The sequence below is a fragment of the Anolis sagrei genome, chromosome 4 (assembly GCF_037176765.1).
Source record: "Anolis sagrei isolate rAnoSag1 chromosome 4, rAnoSag1.mat, whole genome shotgun sequence".
Classification (NCBI taxonomy): Eukaryota; Metazoa; Chordata; class Lepidosauria; order Squamata; family Dactyloidae; genus Anolis; species Anolis sagrei.
This window is the reverse complement of record NC_090024.1, coordinates 76,195,500-76,217,899: the sequence shown is the minus strand read 5'-3', so window position 1 is coordinate 76,217,899 and position 22,400 is coordinate 76,195,500. Positions and strand designations below refer to the sequence as shown.

General features: G+C 34.9%; 1 protein-coding gene across 1 annotated transcript in view; it reads right to left on the bottom strand.

Annotated features, from left to right (window-relative positions):
- The window catches only part of CTDP1 (CTD phosphatase subunit 1), a 48,879-nt gene that overhangs the window by 6,532 nt on the left and 19,947 nt on the right, over nt 1-22,400 (bottom strand). The window contains exons 6-12 of the mRNA XM_060774941.2: nt 18,205-18,295; nt 17,442-17,608; nt 15,197-16,264; nt 14,091-14,232; nt 12,325-12,555; nt 9,987-10,146; nt 4,479-4,654 (exon numbers count right to left, since the gene is read on the bottom strand). Coding sequence (XP_060630924.2) covers nt 4,479-4,654; nt 9,987-10,146; nt 12,325-12,555; nt 14,091-14,232; nt 15,197-16,264; nt 17,442-17,608; nt 18,205-18,295 — 2,035 coding nt within the window. The remainder of the gene's footprint in view (nt 1-4,478; nt 4,655-9,986; nt 10,147-12,324; nt 12,556-14,090; nt 14,233-15,196; nt 16,265-17,441; nt 17,609-18,204; nt 18,296-22,400) is intronic.

The following is a 22,400-nucleotide window of genomic DNA, read 5'->3' as shown; positions in this document are numbered from 1 at the left end:
GTTGTTACGCCTGGGATAATTCTAACAATTTTAAAATCAAGGTTCTGGTGGGAATCAGCATATGAAAGTCTGACGAACCCACTCAATCCTACTCAGCATTCAAGTAGCAATAATTATATCTAATTTAATTCTATAGAATGGGGAAAATAGCTATGCTATTGTAAAGATTTCAGCTACTTGTTCTTCCTACAATTGCTACATAATCCCCAGAGTTCAACTGGTTGGAGACTTAAAATATATACAGGAATTTTATACACATATCTGCCTCCATCAGCCAGAAAACTATTTTAATGAACCTCAGGGAGGCAAGCTAGAGCATCGTCAAGAACAACTGTAACTGGAAACAACAAGCTTGCACAGGAAATTGTGATAGCACCTAAATTGAGAGTTAATCTAAAAATAAAACTATCAAAAGGTGGGTAAGTTAGCCCAAATTGCCAAACCCACATAGGTTTAAAAGAATAAACCAATGCAATATTTTTTTAAAGATTGTAAACAATTTAATGAAGAATTAAACTGCCAGGATATTTTTCATTATCCTAGCTATCTTTATATATACAAGAAAGTTATTTATACAGTAAATACACTTTTATGGCGGTTAGAGGTAGAGGATACCCACAAATTAAAAAACCCACCCATACTTTTTAAAAAACCTGAAATTACTCATCTCTAGAAATCTCTATATTCTGGAGAGTGAACACAGAGTCATACTGGAAGGCCTACAGATTGCTGGAGAGAGAACATATTAATCAAATTCACAAATTCATATTTGCAAAGTTAAACCTGTAAATGTATAGGCTAATTGCATGTGTGCATGTATGGGCCTTCAAGTGACCTGTCATCTTGAATTTAAGAGAGTTTTCTGGAGCAAGGAATGGTTGTGGTCTCACCAGTTCCCTCTTGAGAAATACAGCATACTGTACCTGGTATTTCTTGGAAGCTTCCTTTCCATATTCTAACCATAGCTGACCCTATTTAACTTCCAAGATCATCCAGGATATGATACCTTTTAGATTCTTATCTAACTGTATCCAACTCTCAAGCAAAATAGACATAATTGAATCCCAATGATAGAGTAGAAGAACCAACACATATATTTCAAAAAATTAGATGAAATACATTTTGTGTGAATATAAATCCTTTAAATATTCAAACAACACAGAGAAATGAATGAGTGAATGAGGCCAGTAAATACAGTGACCACAACTGAATCAAATTGGAAAGTTTGGAAGCATCTTTTCCATTACCAAATGAACTATCTGAACCTATTAAAATTTCATAGAGAGTCCAAATCATAGTGAGAGTTTCTATAATATGTCTATTGCCTTTCTTGTATGGACTTGTATATACAGTATCTTTAATTTCCTGGTGCAACATTTCTACCAGCAGAGCCTGAAGCCTAATTTTTCTTTTCAAAAGCAAGTAAACTGGCCATGATCAGATTCTTATCTAGTTGTATCAAATTCTCAAGCAAAATAGACATGATAAATCCCAATGATATAAGAAAAAAAGCATATTTTCCAAAAAGTAAGATGAAATAAATTATTTTAATTTTATACAATCTACAATACTACTAAATGTAAATCATTGTTTAAATATAGGTCAATAGAAATCATCTTAAAATCCAACATAATTTCAAAGAGAGAATAGAAAATACATACCGGTAATTCCATCATATGAGTCAGGTTTTAACTGGTATTACACTGATGTGTGCTATACTAACACATAGTTGTCCAAGGAATCTGTATCCTCAGATTCAACTATCCACAGCACGAAAAGATTTTCAAAAATCCTAAAAACTAATCCTGACTTTGACATTTTATATATGGGATTCCATTTTACTATGCCATTGTATATAATGGGACTTAAGCAGTGATGGATTTTGTGTCAGGAGGGGTGGTGGAAAGTTCCTGGAACCAAACCCTAGTGGATATGAATGGCCCAATGTATGAAGCTACCAGCTACAAAAAGTAACTAATTAAATGAAGCTTTGTTCAGGAATTGAAAGTATGGTTCTGTCTCTGCAGAGAATGAAGGACAGAGTCAACTGGTTCAGATATTTTAATGTGTATGATATAGTGATCACAATGTTGCTCTTAAATGGGACTTGAAAAAAATAAAAGGTTTTATGGAAGAAAAGGGTATAAATGTAATTAATATATAAATATTATGTGGTATAAGTGTAAAAAGTGCATAGTACAGGTTAAGTATCAGATGACGAGAATTTCCAAATCTAAAATTTGAAACTATACATATAACTGACTGAGATAGTAAAACTTTGGCTTTCTGACAGTTCAATATGCACAAACTTTGTTTCATGCACATTTTTAAAGAAATGTTAGATATCAAATTGCCTTCAGGCTATCCTGTGGATGTATATGAAATCAAAAGAAATCTGGTGCAGTACTGTATGTAGAACAATAACTTGATATAATTTTTCATTCTGAGGGTGGTGCTATAAAACATTTTGTCAAATTGAGTTATTGTAGTGTGATGCTTAGTAAATCAAAAAAATCATGAGCTTTTTTCCCATCAGGTTCTCATATAACTGTGAAAACTGTCAAGCAGTAGAAAGAAAAACAGACAGATAACAAATATGGTGAAGTTAATAAATTGTTCTGACAGAAGGCATCTATCTTCTTAGCAGTGTCCTTCAGAGGATAAGTATTCCCTTTGGAGAAGAACATTGGCAAAGTAATGTGTAGAAGAATCCTATTTGTACTATGCTTATGTTTTCTTTTTAAAAAACATTCACTGATCTTTCTGGAACAAAAATGTTTGTTTTAATGTGTGACTAAGGAGTTGTTATTTATTGTAATTTTAAAACATGTTCTCTTTATCCTGGGAGAACAACTGAAATGATGTATTTCTATGATATTGTTCAGGGAAGAGAATGTAGTTTTGGATTCCACAAAGGAACCCTATTGTTCTAGCTCAGACAAAGATAACCTTCACTTTTGAACTTTCAGAAATTCAAATTAATGGACAATGGCACCAACTCAGAGACTTTTTTAACACTACTGTTAATCACAGAAAACATAGTTTCAGTGGTTTGAGTAAACTTGATTAACATAATAATAATAAAATAATAAAACTTTATTTATAGACTGTCCTATCTCCCCAAAGGGACTCAGGGCAGTTTTCAACAAATATGCCAAATATTCAATGCCAAAAGGAAAACCATACAAACAACTTACAACAAGACATGACACATTTATTTACTGTACTTATACCTCACCCTTCTCACCCCTGAAGGGAGTGACAATAGAACAACCAACTATAACTTAATAAACAAAATAGCAAAAAAACCCATCATAAAATATAAAAACCTGATAAAACATGCTAAAAATAAAAATATAAAACCAATCTCATTGGGGCTAATACTAGACTTAAATTCCATGAGGGGAATCTATTGGAAGTTATTCTTTTCTTATTTTGTTAGTCAATACCAAAGCCATGGTTTAACTAGTAAATAAATTAGTCCACTCTAAATACAATTAAATCAAAGAAGCTAGAATTAGAAAGAATGTGAAAGAGAGAAATAAAAATATTTGACCATAAAAAGAAAAAGGATTTTCGAGCATTTTTAAATTAATAATTAGAAGTATTTTGTTTAGCATTGTTTTAGAGTAGCATGGGTCTCTGTTATCTTGTGTATATGTGTGGGAGGGTTGCTCACTGGACCAACAGTAGCTACACATCTCCATACTACTCTTTCAAATGACTATTCAGTCATTTGCCAAAAGCTACTAGTTGTTTGCAACTGGATTTGTCTGTAAGTCAAACTGCTGTTTTAAATATTTTTGTTTTATATTCAGATATAGATATAGGTCCTACTTGTGAAGTCCACAGTAACATTAGTATAAAGTCGCTAGATGGTTTAGGAGGTGCTACCTTTACTTATAGATTTATGAGATTTCTATTGGTGAGTTCTCAGTATCAAGTGCCATCTTTGAGGTTGCACAACAATTGTTAGTCTCACTCATGCTGGCAGTCACATGCTATTTTTCCCCAATATTAGGGTACCACCAACCATTTCAAAATTGATTTAAAGAATATTTTTTATTTTCTAAGGTGTCCTAATACTTTATCCTAATAATTTATTCAAGATGACTGGCAGCTGTAACTGTAGCCAAAGGTGATTTTACCAAGAACTGACTAACAGGATGGAGACGTATGGTTATCACTTTGTTTTTGTTTACTTTCTTTGACTGAATAAAACTATTTTCCACCTTTATAGTATTGTGAATCTTGTGTGCATCAAGGGGTAATACATCTAGAATGTAACACAACAAAATACAGAAAGGTCAAAAGGGGCTATTTCTGTAAGGTACTGTATCTGTCTACACAAATGCTCCTGTCGCTCTCACACATTAATATTACTGACAAACCTTTGACCATTTAAAAGTTTTGGCTGGTAAATTTAATAAAACAAATGAACATGGGCACTATGTATTTTTAAAAGTTGAAGTGCTTACCTGGGTAAGCTGCCGGTAAAACTTCTTTCACTGGATGATGTTGATACAGGCCTCTCTTCTGTTTTTATACTTATAGCATCTTTTTTATTATTCTGTGGTGCCTTTTCCTTTCTTCCTCTTCCCTTCTTTTTTTCACTATCACTGTCGTCACTGCCTTCTCCTAATATGTCATCAACCTGCCAAGTGAGCATGAGTGACATAATGACATAATAATCCAGGAAAAAAAAACAGTAACAGAGATCACTCTGGCTTTTTGATGTCATTATCTAATTCACTCTGCAAGTAACGTGGTTTTCTAAATGAAATCAGCGAAACAAGAAACCAAAGCCACCTGCAGAAAACAAGTCCCATGAGCATTTCAAATTAATTGTTCAGTATTTAGTATTTACCGACTTGATCTGAAGCATATAATTACTGCTATTTACTGAAGAAGATACATTAATGCAAAGTGCAAATGAAAATATTTGGCTGTTCAAAAACATCTGTATGATTCAAATGTCACATTTCTGTGCTTAAAGAATAACTGTATTTCCATTTGTGCATTACGTTAAATTAAATTCATATCAAATCAAGTTTTGTTCATCTCATAAATTGAACAAAATGGGTAAACTATAGAAGAACCCTGCCCATATTTATGTTAATTTGTTGCCCCCCCCCCCAATAGTCTCAAATCATAAAAAGTCATGTAAAACAAACTTCAAAGGGCAAAGTGCATACACAGAGAAGGAGAAATACATTTGGTACAAAATAGAGGCAAACATATGCAGCCTCTTTCATCTCTTCAGTGAAAGCAGAAATAAGGCTGTCAAGGTGCTGAAAAAGTTGATCTTTCACTACTTCTAAAGCATGCACTTCTTTCATGTTTTAGAAATGCTTGAAATCAGATAGCCACGGGATCTTCAAAGTACCGCCTTTTTGGACAAATAAGGCAAACTAACAAAGCGATAAATAATGGACATTTGTCCACATTAATATCCCTCTGAGGCCCCAGCTGTTGAGATTTACTGCCCACTTTCTAAATCAAAGGAAGAAACAGTCCCACTATATTCTGCATTGGTTAGGCCTGTGATGTACTGTGTTTAGTTTTGACCATTTCATTTTAATAAGGAGCAGGTTATGAGAAGGGTGACAAGGATGATGAGTTATGGAGAACAAAACATATAAGGTTGAAGAAACTGGGAATGTACTACTTGATGGAGAGAAGATTGAAGGGTGGCATGCTTGTTTTTTAGGCCGGTAAAGACCCTAGGTATTATTGCATGATAATTTGGCATCTTATCTATGTACATCTTATCCATGTACCCCTTATGAGTGCCCCTGGTGGTGAAGTGTGTTAAACTACTGAGCTGTTGAACTTGCTGACCGAAAGACTGGCGGTTTGAATCTGGGGAGCGGGGTGAGGTCCTATGGTTAGCCCCAGCTTCTGCCAACCTAGAAGTTCGAAAACATGCAATTGTGAGTAGATCAATAGGTACCACTTCTGCAGGAAGGTAATGGCGTTCCATGCAGTATTGCTGGCCACATGACCTTGGAGGTGTCTACAAACAACACCGGCTCTTCGGCTTAGAAATGGAGATGAGCACCCCCTCCCCCCGAGTTGGAAATGACTAGACTTAAGGTCAGGGCAAACCTTTACCCTTTACTTTACTTACCTAGGTACTACCTCTATTATATTTAGTGCTCTGGGAGGATGTGATCCTGAAAGGCGGGTTATGTTTGTTATTGTGTGCTTCAGTTTATGAGACCATGTTCTTAACAGTCCTGCTTAGGTCTTGCAAATTCATTGCTTGGTTTACTTAATCAAGTTTGTCTACCTATTCCTCCTTTTTTCCTCATTGCCCTCAATTTTGTCAGCATTGCCATCTTTTCTAATGAGTCATGTCATCTTACGATGTGACCACAGTACAAAGTTTCAATTTAGCCAGTTTAGCTATGGTGGATATATATCTGCTGAGCACCTGAAATAATGTGTTCTTTAGAGAGAATGGCTAATAATCTTCTCATACTGTAGAACAGAAAGCCACATCGTAATAATTTTTGCTGTAACTGAATCCAAATTATTGTGGTCATTAATAATTACGTAAAATAATTATTTTCTTTATTATTTTCTTTTTAACACTATTAACAGACAAAATTATCTCAGCAGTGTACCAAAAAGACAGGATGCAGTGGAAAAATACAAGCTAAACAACTGTATAAAGTTCTATATCTTATGCCTTTCATTGAATAAACAATATTGCAAAAGTATTTGCTACCAAGAGAGACAAATGTAATAATAATGGGGGTACATAACTGAGTCATGGCTTTACAAACTAGCAGCAAGACAAGCTGGCGCCCAATGTGTCCCTCTAATACTTGAACCACTTGAAATGCAAGTACAAAAATAACTGAACACAACTATTAACTTCCCTGAAGTATATCTATTTATAAATAAAATATGTGCCCTTTTGTGTGTTCTGTATCGCTTCATACAATATATCTGCATAAACTCTCACTATATGAAGAAATGCTACAGTTCTATATATCTGAGGATATTTTTTTTTCTGTCAAGAGCGACTTGAGAAATTACAAGTCGCTTCTGGTGTGAGAGAATTGGCTGTCTACAAGGATGTTGCCCAGGGGACACCTGGATGTTTTCTCATCCTGTGGGAGGCTTCTCTCGTGTCCCTGCATGAGAAGCTGGAGCTGACAGATGGGAGCTCACCATGCTCCCTGGATTTGAACCACCAACCTTTGGGTCAGCAGTCCTGCTGGCACAAGGGTTTAACCCACTGCGCCACTAAAAGCTCCTGAGGATAAATAACATGGTGCTATAAATTAGGGTGTGTTCTCTTTGTATGTTTTCAAAATTATGAATTATGAGAATAAAAAAATCATCAAACTTATGTCTACAACAACAACACCACTTATTGCCTGGCTCTCACTCTAGATCAAGGTGGGGAACGGATTAAGCAATAAATAGATACAGATATCTATGAAGCATAAGTAAAGACAACATCTCCTCAGTCAAAAGCTTTTGAATTATAGCAACTTTAAACATTTCTAACACGTCATAGATCATCCTTGCTTTGCTTTCAGATTTGTAGAACCCTTGGGCTTTATGGTATCTTGTGTCACTTTAATATATCAGTCCCTGTCCAAGTGTGCCCAGCAGGGCTTTAAATAAGGCAGTTGCTCCACTTTATTGTCTCTCATGCCATTATCAGAATAATGGCTTAGCCCAGAGATGACAGATCAATCAACAGATAGTATTTCTAGAGAAAATTTTATTGCTCTTTCTATAAAGATAAGCATAAAACTGAATGAAAACCATCCAAACATTAAGATAAAGAATGAAATGCAAATCCAGTAAAAGTATATCCTCACACACATTCTGGAAATCACCTCCCATGACAGAAAGGGCAGTTTTTCAGAAAATGGAACCTTTGATGCATTTTTTTCTGAAACAATTCTGAGCATCATAATGTGATAATACGGCAAAATCATTAAAAAGCCAAATCAAAGGAAAAATTTACAACATGAAGTTGCTGGGGAAGTTTTAAGTTAAGTTAGGAACATTTATTCCCAGTAAAATGTGTGTATAGTTAACAATCAGAATATATTATTTTTAATTATAGGGGAAAGGGTTAAAAGGAATAAGAGCACACTAATAATTCCTATCTTTGTGGGATCCAGTTATAAAACAATCTTTTTCCTTCCATTTCAAAATCCTTCCCTCCTTTCACTCCTAATGCTAACCATAAGAGCGCTACACGAATGAGAGATGTTCTAAGAAAGGGCAGATACTCTTTCACTGGAACATTGCTATACTCATGCTGAAACACAAGCAATGCAGTTTTTAAGCCATTCTGTTGCCAAGTGATAGACCAGGAGGAGACCAACAAATATTCAAGTTTCCAGCATTTTCCAGCTGAACACAACTGAAAAGTGCTCTTGATTACTGGTATTAGAACGAATGCATTCCTGTAAAAGTATGCAAAGGTTTGCAGAGATGGTCATCTGCAGGGAATTCCACTGTTAAATGGGGTCACTTGGTGAGCAATCCATCTTCACATTATAGGTTGCTTGCAGTTCTACTATTGCAGTAGGAATTGAGCCTCAACCTATTTATTAAAAAAGCTTACACAGATTGCCTCATAATTGCCTATGGAAGGCCTAGCATTTCTGCAATTCAGCAAAAGGAATAAAAGCTGAGTAGGGAGACTATAATAAGGTATTAATTTTGAAGCAAGGAGTTTTGAGTAATGTACACGCAACAAAGTCAATGTTAGTTAAAATAACAAAGGAAGAAACTTATAGTAAAGTATGACTTCTTGCTGAAGCCCAGTAAGAAAACTGACAGAATTTTAAGGATAAATCTGTTGTTTGAATTATGACATTTTTTTTCTGTCTTACAGATTTTATTAATTGCTCCATACACATTATATATATATATAGAGAGAGAGGGGGGGGGGGGAGAGAGAGAAAGAGAGGTTTTGCTGTTGGCTTTCCTTCCTGAGGAAAAACAGTGTGAGAAATTTATATTATATACTCTTAAATAAGTTATAAATGCCTAATATAAAGCTGAATATTAGCACTCCAGCTAGATGACTTTATGAGGATAGGATTTTTGGAGAGATGTAAGTCACCATGGGCATGTTAGATTCCTGCCCTTCCTGGCTCATTAAAGAAACCTAGAGGTGGGCTGGCTGAGTGGGCGGACTGAGGCGTTAATGCCTCCCCAAAGCAAGATATAATTCCAACTTGCCTGTAGGAGGCTGTGATAAAAGCATTTCTAAAAAGCCTTCCTGGAACCCACCATTCTGGATAATTTTTCGTCATTCTTTAATAATCCATGTTTAGGCAGTCATGGAACATGTGGTAGCCTAATTATTATTAATTTTATTTATACCCCACCTTTCTCCCTGTGGGGACTCAAGGCAGCTAACAACCCCACACTTTAGTCAAAGTTTTAAAAAGCACAATACAGAAGTTTTTTAAAAAAAACAATTAAATAGTACAATGTGGTTAAACAGATTAAAATATAATAAAGACCCTTAAAATAGCCTTAAAATTCACAATCCCCCTCTCCCTTCACCCCCAGTCCAACCAGGATGTAACCAAAGCATGTACCACTGTGGCCAGTTCTGACTTCTCCAGAATGGGCGAAATTGGCACACTAGCTTTAACTGTGCAAAAGCACTCCTGGTCACTGCAGATACTTGGGCCTCCAAGGTTCAGAGCTGAATCCAGGAGTACTCCCAAACTATGAACCTACGTTTTCAAAGTGAGTGTGACCCCATCTAACACAGGCCGATTCCCTATTCCCAGATCTGTCTTATGACTGGCCAGGCGCACCTCTTTCTTGTCTGGATTAAGCTCAATTTTATCATTTAATAGTTAAATTTCTCATCTGTGATCTTACCCCCCCCCCCTCTTTATATTGTGACCAATATTACACTAAGAAGCTAGCACCAAAAATAGTACTCAGTAATATCTGGATTCTAATACACTGTCACTTTAACTCACCTCTTTATCCATACTTTCTAAATCCTCTTTACACATGGTGTATAGTGGCATTGTTTCAGACATACTTGGCTGGCGTTTCCGTTTGGAAGGGCCGGGCTCTTCATTCTCACTTGTTGGCATCCCATCTTCGTCAAATAGCTGCTGATGTGGTTGAACAATTCTGAAACATTTCAGAAGCTCTATATTATAAAAATGTTATGACTTGAACTGCGGAGAATGTCAGATTGTCAGATTTAGCACAGATCTATTTCAAAACTGTTATGTTGGAAATATGTGCCTCATTAATTATGTTGCTACTAGATTTCTCTCTCCCCCATTTCAGAGAATTCCATAGACAACGCCAGAGCTCTGTTAATTAGAAAAAGATTCACTCATGACCTTGATCCTTTCTATTTGTCTTATCAAGGACATAAACCACAGTGAAACAAAATTTGGGAACAGTCTAATTTGGGGAACACATTAATCTAGGCAACTCAGAACAAAAGTCCCTTGAAGAATAATATGACATATGTGCGTGTTTAAGTTTTTTGTTTCTATATAATGCACCTGGGCATAACTGACTCTTATCCAGTGAGATGATACAACATGTCTTATCTAGTTTACAGTAAAATTCTTGTCACTAAAATCGACACAATTTTCCCACAGCATCACTTAAAAATCCAAAAAATGTTTAGAATGTTAGACTCATATTTATGTTTTGAATAATAATATAATATGTTCTCAAAATATTCTTGAAAATACTCTTCTTTGGACAATTCTTCTTTCTGAGTGCCGTGTACACTGAAAAAATACTAGCTTAACACTGAAGATTTCATATAAATCCTATGCTCCTTCTTTCCATCCCATCAAACATCTATGTATGTCGGATAAAAATTTAGAAAGAATCCTCTAGTCTGACAGCTCTGTTCATTCTTTGCTTTGACTATGCGACTTGCAGTTTCTCAAGTCACTCCTGACACAACAAAACAAAACAAAAACTATGCAGCCCTTACTTTGCTCACTCTAGGTAGACAATTTGGAAGCCAGAGTCTAAGTCCCAAAAACATCAATCTATAAAGATAAATGGCCATCTAAGAAGCTGCTCACTATAAACCAGTGATCAACTTGGTTTTACTTTCTCGTTGTCTCTCTCTTCATGTTCAGACACTATATTAATTCAATTTACACCCAAATCATCAAGAACTAGAGTTTCCTCCTTCAGCTATCATTTTGATCCCTTCAATAAGACCTCTAGATGGACAGTTCCCACTGATAGATAGTTCCCTTTGAAGCACAGAATTTTTAATAGAAATTGGAAGATATCAAATAGTGGGCAAGATCCCTGTTTCTCTATCTTGATCCTGGCTTACAATACACACCTTGGCCTGCAGATCTAGGGTGCCTATGCATTGAGAGGATTTGGTGAATTCAGAATGCTGTTTACTGGATGCCATCAATATGATATTCCAGTGATAAGCAAAACATGGATGATGCCACAAGACACAGTAATAGTAACGCACATAGTTTGTCATTGTCAACTGTTGGTACCAGGTTTTTCTGTTTCTGTGCACCTATCACCAGCTTGACTAATGGTAGCTACTAAGAGCTAGGGTGCATGCACACTGTAGTATGAGTGTAGTTTGGTACCACTTTAACTGCTATGGCTCAATGCTATATAATTATGTGAGTTGTAATTTTACCAAAATCTTTAACCTTCACTGCCAAAGAATGCTGGTGCTTCACCAAATCACAAATCTCATGTTTCATAGCACTGAGTTGTGACAAATAAACTGGTGCCAAACTGTATTCTTCTAGAGCAGCAAAGGCTGCCTTGGAGCTATACCTAATTCATGCTTTGTTGTGGAATAGGTGGTGCTTGCACCCTTTGAGATAAAAATAGGTAGCACAAAATTCTAATACTGTTAAATCTTTAATAAATCACTGATTAAGGAAAAATAAAAACCAAATTTACAGTAAACACTTAAGATTCATATAAAAATGTAAATGAGAAACCTGACTTAATGTAAAATTATATATAATTATCCAGATAAACAAAATTGTAATTGTTAAATTGTTTACAGAAACGAAAAAATTGCATTGTATTTATTTCAAACTGGTGTTTACATGAAGTTTATTTGCACTGGAAGAGAAATAAAAAGCAGAAAATTACATTCTCAAGTTTTCAGTAAATCAGGTATTGTGGAAAATTTAAAGCAAACAAAAATTCAAAAATAACAAATTTACATTTTCTAGTACCAATGGCAAGGGGGCAAAATCATGGAATTATTTTTTTGCAGCTCTGTTGACATAATACCACCCAAACTTCCCAGATTGCTTATGTGTATTATTATGTAGGTACCTGAACAAGGAATGCTCTCCGTGGACTGGTAGATTGAGGGAAGGAGATGGTGCTTGAATATACATAGACTGACTGGAATTCTGAGATCCCTTTCTAATTAATTTTCCCGTGTTGGGATCATAAAGCCGAACTTCAGGACTAGGCTGACATTTCGGATGAATTGGAGTTGGATGAAAAAGCGCAGTTTGGAAAGCGCTGTGTATATCTGGAAACATGGCAGGACTGTTCTCCCTATTAAAATATTTAAAATATTTACTAGATTAGCAGTCATCTCTACATGCCTTTAGAAAATTGTAAATGATACCTAGTCAGTCAGCAACTGACTATGTAAGTAAGGTGATCTAAACATAGCTATCTATACAGTTTATTTTATATTTGGAAATAATGAATTTATTCTTAAATTTTGTTCATTAGAAGTTTGCAACCAGAATTCACAATTACTTCATGGATGGTATCAGAAGAGACATAAAATATTTCTCTTTCTCTCACTGCCACACAATATTTAAAAGAAGGCTGGACATGTAAAAATAATGAAGGTGACACTCTATTTTTAAAAATCATCTTCCTATAGAAACTGACGTTTTCCCTGAATTGAATTCAATAGAAATATTTCATTACTTTTATAGCAAGGTTTTATACTGTAAGTTTTATTACTGCATTTCTTCCGTTGTAAACTGTCATTGTTTGTAAGACCACCATCATCAACAAAAATACAATTTTAAGATGCATTCCATTTTTAGAGATGGTTATATGGGAAAAAGTGTGTCTTAGAACTGAAGAAATACAGTATTATTTTAACTAGAACTATTACTAACAATATACAGCATTGTTATATATTCTTATCAGTAAGATATAAACTGTCACACAATTAACTGATGTGTAAACCAAAGTGCACACTCCCTCTTGCCACTTATGCATAAATCTTTATTTTTTTCAAATGCTCAGTTGTGGAATCACACTTATTTCTAGAAGAATTCAATTTTGTCCATCAGGTTTTACACTGCTTTGCATCAAACAAAATCTGTTGTTTACATTAAATGAGGCCAGAGCAATTTTTCAAACTACAGCGGCATATGCTTCCAGCACTGAAATAAACATGGGGCTTTGAAGAATCATTCTATCAGCAGTCCAAATGAAATGTAATACAGGGTTAGTCAAAATGAATAGGCCAATTCGGGTACAATTAATTTTCTTATTGGCCTATTCATTTTGACTAACCCTGTATAATGCATACACTTTTCAATCAAGGGGTAATCTGTAAGTTAACACACTTCAGCATATATATGGGTTTCCTCCGGATCAGGTTTTGGAGCCGCATGGGGCTGTAGAAGAAGGTCAAACTTTCCCACAAAGAGTTCTGTCAGTGAATCAGACATTTCTATAGTCTGACCTGAACTTCCAGGAGAAGAAGTTAGCCTCAAAAGCATTTTTCTTCTTCTACGGGAATGGTCTGGAAGGTGAGGTCATCCCAGGTTTCTCTTGAAAGGGACTGCCCACATGATATTATTTTTACTGATAAATCTTTTGAAGAACTACTGTATCATATTATGCGGTAATTTAAAAAAATCAAACACATGGGAAGAAAAACACTTTATTCATTCTTATGTTTGTTTTTGTTGGGCTTCATAAATATTTCTCTATTTTTCCCTTTGAATGGCAAAGATTACATTTTAGGTACAGTCAGATTATTCAAACAGGATAAAGAATGTACAAGCTGGCTCTCTGTAAAGTTTGGCATGGTCAGGGTTAAGGTATTACTTTTTTACCTTTGCGTTTTAAGGTAATCATCCTTCAAAGGAAACAGTTGTTCTTCCACTTTGTCCCAACGCTCTAAGCAGCTCCACAACCAGTCTGGATTTACAATATGGAGATTTTTACAGTTCTGACCTTGCCGGACTTTTTCAGTGCCTATATAAACAACTGACTGTAAGTGTTTGTAAAAGAAACATTTTTGTAATAAGTCAGTTTATGGATGCAATTTGTCAGAAGCAGTGCTACCCTACAAGGCCACAATAAAAAATATTTTTCACCTTCACAGTCCTGAATATCTTGTGTGCATAAAAAGTAACAATGTCAATTAAATTCATTACAATTATTAGTTTTAGCACAAAAATATGAAAAAATCAAGATGCACATGTATTAAGAATACTTCTTAAAGGGAAAGCAAATTCGATTGATGTGGAAGATAAGTCAAACAACATCCATTTCAATCCATTAACAATGTTTTTAAATTTACAAGGGCTATACTCTTAATTGTAACAAAACCATTTAAAACTAATTCAGAAAGTTTTAATAATGGGAGTAACTAAGATTTGGAGCCTCACTTGTGTTAAATGTTTTGCAAGTCAAAATACAGTTGTAAAAGTAACATGAGATTCAACAAAAGTTCAAATAATTGCCTGTTTATTTTTAGACAGAAACTTACTCAAGAACAACAACTCAGTATAAAAGAATAAAGCTCCTTAAGGTATTTCTTAATGTATTTGTGTTCAGAAATATCTGAACATCAATTCTGAAAACCTACTCCATATTGGAAGCCTCAGATGGCCACTCACTCCAGAAATTGAAATTGCTGAGCTCAAGCCTTCCGAGAGCTTTTTTTCCACTTGAGGTTCTCCCTAGGCATCTAAAATCCTCTGGATACACTAAACTGTTTTTTAAAATACATTTTCCACTTCAAAATGCATCCACGTTACTCCTGGAGTGGTGTGTTAACACTAGGATCCCTTCAATCTCTGCCAAATCCAGAAACTGTAATTGGAAATTACTCCCAGTTACAATTTTTGGCTGATTCCACTGCCATTGTCCCAATCTATTCACATGGACCCATCATTTAAATCCTTGGTTTGGCCCCATGATACGTTGTACTTACCAGCTCTTGCTGCTATAAGATGGGTTGTCTTATTGGGGTCATTTTCATCCAATACTAGATTTTTTGTAATCTTGGCTCCGAGTGCAGTAGCATGGTAATTTTCCCGGGTTCTTTCTATAGCAAAATTTGTTGGGTACAGTCCACTAAATAAAATAGTAACCCCTGCCAATACTTTTCGCTTCAGTTCTGGAACTATTTTTCTTATATCTGGAATTTCATCTGTTTCTTTCCTGACGTATTTATCATATTTTGCATAATAATCTGCGTGGACCCGCACAAGAATCTCTTCCAGGTATATTAAATGGTCGTCCTGATCTGTATCATCATCTTCCTCTTCCTCCATGCTTTGATCTAATGATTCTCCCACAGTTATCCCAGATTGCTCACTATTTTGTGATTCTGTCTCAGCCTCTTTCTTGTCTACACATCCATTTCCTAGACTGCAAAGGCTATCTTGTTCACTCTCTTCATGTACTTCCAAATCAAATGGCTTGGGATGGGGATTGTTACTAGTTGAGGATACAGTGTCTCCAGAATGGTTTTCCTGTCCATCTTTTTCTACATTAGTATCTGTTTCCAAAAGAGGCACTTTTCTCTCTTCCTGTAGAGACTGCTTCGATTTTCTCCAGCTTCTTTTCCCTTCATTTTCACTATCTGAGGCAGAAGAGGAAGATGATTTCCTAGCATCCAATCCACTGTCACTGTCACTATCAGTAGACAATTCAAAGTCCAAATAATTTGTTGTCTTGTTTGCAGCCTGCTGCTTCTCTGTAACTGTCCTCTTATCCTGGTGTGAAGACACATGAGATTCCTTGGCATTCATCAGATCATCATTTGCACTTTTAACATCTGCTATGTGATCAGGATCACTTAAGCAATCTTTAACTTTGTCAATGGAATTTAAATCCCACGACGAGGCTTCACTACTGATAGAGTTATTGCCATTTATTTCCTTTGTAGATTTTCTAACACCATTGCTTTGTTCTTCTATATTTGCAGCATTCTTTACTTCTTCTGCGTCTTTTGTTATCGGATCAGATGTCTCATTTAATTTTGAGGAATGATTTGCTGTATTAAACAGATACATGAACAACGGTTATTTTCCAATCTTGAAAAGTCAGCTAAAGTGTTTTGAACAAACAAGCAAATGTGTATAATTATATCCCCTTAGAGTTAAACAACTTAATATTTATTCTAATTTATGCCAGAAGCAAGGGTTATTACTAGACTTATTCTTCCTTGCAATATGTCAACATGAGCATATAAGGAAGATTTGGGATTGTAATGTATGTATTTATACTGAATGGAAATATTATTTTGCCATCAACTGAATCCCGCCCCCCAAATAAATAATGAGTCGGGGACCATATAGTTAATGGAAAGAGAACCATAATTTATTTATTTATTTACTTTACTTATATACCGCTGTTCTCAGCCCGAAGGCAACTCACAGCGGTTCACAACAAGTAAGAACAGCAAAAATGGTTCTTAATTGTCCTTAACTAGAGAGTACTAATCCATTATGACCACCAGGTAATTCACTGGATATTATTACTTCCATGATTTTTTAATACACTATCTTCCACAAACCTTAAAGGCTGGATAAAGGAGCAAAAAAGCCCAAAGGCACACTTATATCCTGGTATAGAAGTAGGGGGGGGGGGGGGGGGAAGAATTCCTAATGAGCCACCTGCAGCACATACTCTTCATTCTTGCTGAGAACATGAGACACCTCTAAACTCAATACCATTTTGATTTTACTTGCATATTTGACTGCTTTTCACTTTTTAGACCCCCTCCCCGCAAATCAGTGAAATTCTGACTTAAAGATTTCCCAATGCTTCAGTGGGTCTACTTTGGTTGTGACTAACCATCAGATGTAGCAAATAAGAGACACTGTCAACTTTAAATTATAATATTTTTTTCAATGAATTGAATATTAGTTTGATTCTGCACTCAACATTTCTTGGAACATTATCAAGATGTATGTACCCTTGAATTATTTGCTTATCCTGAATTTGAAGGATAACTGGAAGAACCTCCTATCTGCAATGTAACCATACAAATGCATAGTATAGATCTACCAGGAAGTTGCACACTCTCATGTATATTCTGAAAAGTAAACAATGCCCATATTTACTAGATAGATGACAGGATAAATTATAATTTCCTTATTATATTGATTTTTAAAAACTGCTTTTGGATTATTTATTATTTAATAACTTGTGTTCATATTAACACTTACCTTTCTTTCTTATTTGGGCTTCCTTTGACCCAGGTGGTGCATTAATATCTCCTGTGCCCTGAAAGTATACATACTTCTTCACAGTTATCAAATTAGGTGCAAACTTCCAGACATCCTCTCTGTCATCAATAATACAAACCATGGAATCTCCACAAGGAAATAAATTTCTAGACAAAGAAAAGGAAGTCCATAAAGCAGGTGACCATGTAGAAATATTATTTGGCAAATACATAATAACAGGAATATATTTTAATTTCACTCTTTTACCATTGCTTTCAGATGATGTTTGTTTTTGTGAGACACCTGCCATGCCATCTATATATTCACAGTTATTAATATTAGCTTTGCTTAAAACCTTTCAGGTGCCAAAATAAGCAATAATAATGACAGTAATATATCAAAAGCAATAGAAACACCAAGCCCTTTAGTTTGAATTCCACATATAACCATATTTTTAATTGCCGATAACATATCAAGTTTACCAAGGTTAACTAATCTTGAATACTAAAATACTCATTGGTAAATCAAAATGCACGAACACTAAATTAAAGATGGGAGAGCATAATGACTTTCAGGATGCTGAGTAAGCAACCTAGCTAATATGGGATTTATTCAGAATAAAAAGGTATTGAGATAATTTTTTTTTTGCATGAATAGAGTTAAGCAAGTACTACATTCTTATGTTATCTTTATTGTTCATTTTTTTCCTCAAGTAATATCCCATCAAGTATCACACAAGAAACATTAGGCTTCCAATACATACCTAAGATTCCCAGTTTTAGAAAATGGATCAATACATTCATCCCTTGATAATATTCGATGAGAAAATAGCTTCTTTTCAGAGTCTAAGAATGCTTTCAAGGGAAAAAAACCTGAAGTTAATGTCAATAGTATGTTATGTATTTTATTTTATTTCTCAGAATGATCCTAATATAACACACAATTCTCTTTGAACTATTTTAATCTGAATTATTCTGCATGTATAAAAATCATTACCGAGACTCTCAAACATATCAACTCACTAATATATGGTAAATATTAAATAATGTGAATTAAGTAACCACAAACTTCAAGACATTGGTTCGAAGAGACTAAAAGTTGTTTAATTCTGATCAACATTATAGAATGTCAGAATGTTTTGAAAACAAAAACATATTTTAAAAATTAATGATATAAGGAAATATTCAGATACTTAACTTTTGAACAATGATATAGGCTTAGTAAGCATCATAATGTGTTGGATCCAAAACCTGGTTTTTGCTAGCTTAAAAACTCTCATCACAAAGTTTCCTATTTCTAATTTTGGGGACTTCTGCCCATCCTATTTAGCTGATATTCCCTAGTTCTATAATTGCTGTGGGAAGAAGATGGGAAATTCTTCTATCAGTTCAGTTACATGCATGTAAAGGTGGATCCAACTCTTTGTCTTTTGTAAATTTGGCTGTAAATATTAATGCTTTAATAACAAGTGCTAGGACTGGACCATGTCCCTTATTTGTTCAGCCCTATGCCTTGAGACTGCAGGTAATTAAAACAGTGGAAAATGTGTGATAATGCTTAAGCAAAATGGACAAGTTAAAGGGAAGATTGGAACAGAAGTTCTTGCATTTGCAGGTTTTAAGTTATACTTGTAAGATTTATAAAAAATACTTCTAAGCTACCTTGATATAGGCTATTATCAATTGACACCAAAAAGCATCTGGGCATTTGTTAAAACAGCAAAAATTATGCACCTGATTTCTTTATGTAAAGAAATCACAGTTTAAGCCAAGCTTGGAGGGAAATCATTAATTTTAATAAAGGCCTGCACAACATATGGCCAGCGTAGCATATATGGCAGTTTGATAAAATTCCTGACTTTGTTCTCTGGCTAGCATTACAAAATTTGAAGAGCTGGCAAGTTAGGATTTAATGTCATAGGCTAAATTCAGTTCTGTTGGTCATAAAATGCTTTATTATGTATCCCAAATATGACCACTGCAAACTTGTACAAAAACAGGTGCTGTCAAAGTTTCTAAGAAACATAAAACTGTCACATGTCTTCTAATGTGCAGATTCCATTTCCATAGTTAGTGGTGATTCAGGGGGTTATTCCCACTTTGAACGAACTTTATATACAGGAGTGACTACATAGTACATTCTGCAAGTCTTGGTAAAATACTTTTAATGACAAAACTCCTAATAGCACTGGTCACTCACTAAAATTTGTGCAAGTAAGCCAAACTATTTTATCTTACACGAATAACTTAAAACCCATGACAGCAAGAAAATTTGAGAGTTAAGGATAGAAATTCAACCTTAACTCACCCGATTTTGCTTAAGAATTTCAGCAAATTCATGTAGAATCATCCCTGTTGTGAGACCCTTGCAGTACCTAGGCATAATGAAGTGAAAGCATTAGCTAGAGAGAACCATCACCAAGTAAATGTAGAAAGATACATTAGTTTGCTGAAGTGAAACAACCCACATAGTCTGGGGGTGAGGGGAGATGGATAAAAATAAACTACTTTAACAAAATATGTCCAAATACAGTCTATTATTCTTCCATAACGTAATTAATCAAATAAGCTTTTCAGCTACATTGGTCCATGGTTAATCTAAACCAGGGCTTCTCAAACTTTTCCCACCTGTGACCTCTTCTGGCCAATAATTTTTTGTGTAATCCCAGATATATGGTATATAAAATAGGTATAAAAATTCAAACATTTACTGAGGATAATTCAGCATTTGAATGGCTTGTGAAACAGGCTAATTTTCCTTTTAACCAAGTATAACTGAAGCATTTTCTGCAGTCTTCTGTAAACACTGCAAGTTGCTGTTAACAATTTTGTGGACATGAGTGGCATTCAGAAGCCTTTTCGTGACCCCAACATTGAGTTCAGGGAACCCCACTTGAGGCCAGGACACACTGTTTAAGAAGCAATAATCTAGACTTCCTTCCTACAGGAGGTCTCGATTAAGAATACCTGATAGCAATCTAAGAGTTGACAATGAAATATCTCTGCATGTATTAACAATACATATTTGCTTACATTACTATGATTAGAAATAAACAGAAAATGAAAATAATTAAACATTTTTATTATTTTAACAGTTGCAAGTCTTTCTACTTAAAAGACCAATCTGCAGGAAAAACAGATTAGATGCAAAAATCAACACATTTGTGGAATGGAAATATTTTATTTTTGGTGCTAGGCATTAAATAGTGTAGTACTGCTGAAATAATTTGCAACTGAGATTTCCCTAAGAATGGGCCTCACATGTGGGCAACTTACATTTCTATGCATCACATGTGGTTTTTCAGCTACAGGTAACAGTAGTATGTACTGGTTATTTAATGGGTAATTAATCAAAATGAAAGATATGCATTTTTCTTCTCAAACTGAAATGTCATTTTAAAGACTTCAGAACACGAGGACGTCCAAGTAAAGATTATGTATAATAATCTTTACTTTTTGTTCAATATATCTGAGGTTAACTCTATCTCCTTTTCATTAGTAGCTAAGATGTTTGCTGATGTAAGTTAGGAACCAGCTGGATAAAAATCAATTAGATCTGGAGTAGATTCTGTCTCTGTAGGTTGAAGCACCTCGACTGGTATACCATCTGTTCTTGGTGATTTATTTCTTCCAAAAGTTGAGTGCAACTTCCATTTCAACTTCTAAACTTGTAAGTGCATCTTCAAATGAAAGCCTTCGAAAATACATTTGTCTTTAAATGGTCTTCTCATTATCCTTTCATCTTTTTATAGAGTTTTCATTGTATTGTTTCCATCATCTTATATGTCTACTTGGGGTACATTTACATAGACCATGAGTTGGCTCAGAGGTGAATGGTCTCCACACTCTACACACAACACATGGAGTCCATTTGCTTTAACATATCTTTGTTCCACATTCAAGAAACTAATGGGATGCCTGCAGTTTGCTCATGTTTTGAGTCAGTGTAAACATTTGGACTGCTTCCTATTTGGGCCAACTTAGTGTCAGCCACTAGGCCAACTTTGTGTCACACAATGTGGATAACTGGCAGGTTTGGGCCACTCTGGATCATTACTACTTGATGTCTACATTGGCTATTAGTCACCTATTTTGTTGTTTCAAGAACGTGTTTGTGATTAACAAACTTTGCTTCCCAAAATTCAGTCATTTGGTCTCCTGCTTCATTTCGTAATCCTAGACCAATTTTCCTGCAATTTTTGATATTATTGTCTCTTACTTCTGTGTTCCAATTGCCCATGGTTAACAAGAAGTCATGCTTTGGTGTATGATCAATATACTTTTGGACTTCAGCATATATTTTTTCATTTTCTTGCTTCTGTAGTAGAAGCATAACCTTGAATATGGTTATATTGATGGTTTCCCTGACATCTTATTGATATGATTTGGTGAAGACTTTGCATTATATTATTTGGCTGCTTTTTCTACATCTTTTCTTATTCAATTTCTTCTAAAATTTTCATTCCTTGAGTAAAACACTCTAATTAACTGACTAAAAATGTCCAATTCCTGCCCACCTTAGCTTGCTCATCCCAAGTACTGCAATGCTTATACATTCCATTTCTTGTTTTATACATCTAGCTTCCACATATTTATGCTTCTCAAATCCCATGTTCCTATAACATGTGTTTTCAACTTCAGATTTCCATCTTACTTCATCAAATACAAAAATGTCACCTCTAGGTCCTTCAATGTAATTTATACTACCAAATGTCAGCACATATGAATTAATGCACTCTTAGTTGGCAAAACAAATTTGCTTTAGGAACCATAAATCTGCAATCTTTATGAAGACACTGAAAAGAAAAGCTGTAAAGCACTCCAGTTCAGATAAACAAAGCCTGAGTAAATAATAGGAACATATATATTATTTTCTTGTTTAGTTCAAGAATTTTAGAAAGAAAAGAAAACTGAATATATAGACTTGACACCCTAACACCACATGACCTGAACCTGAATA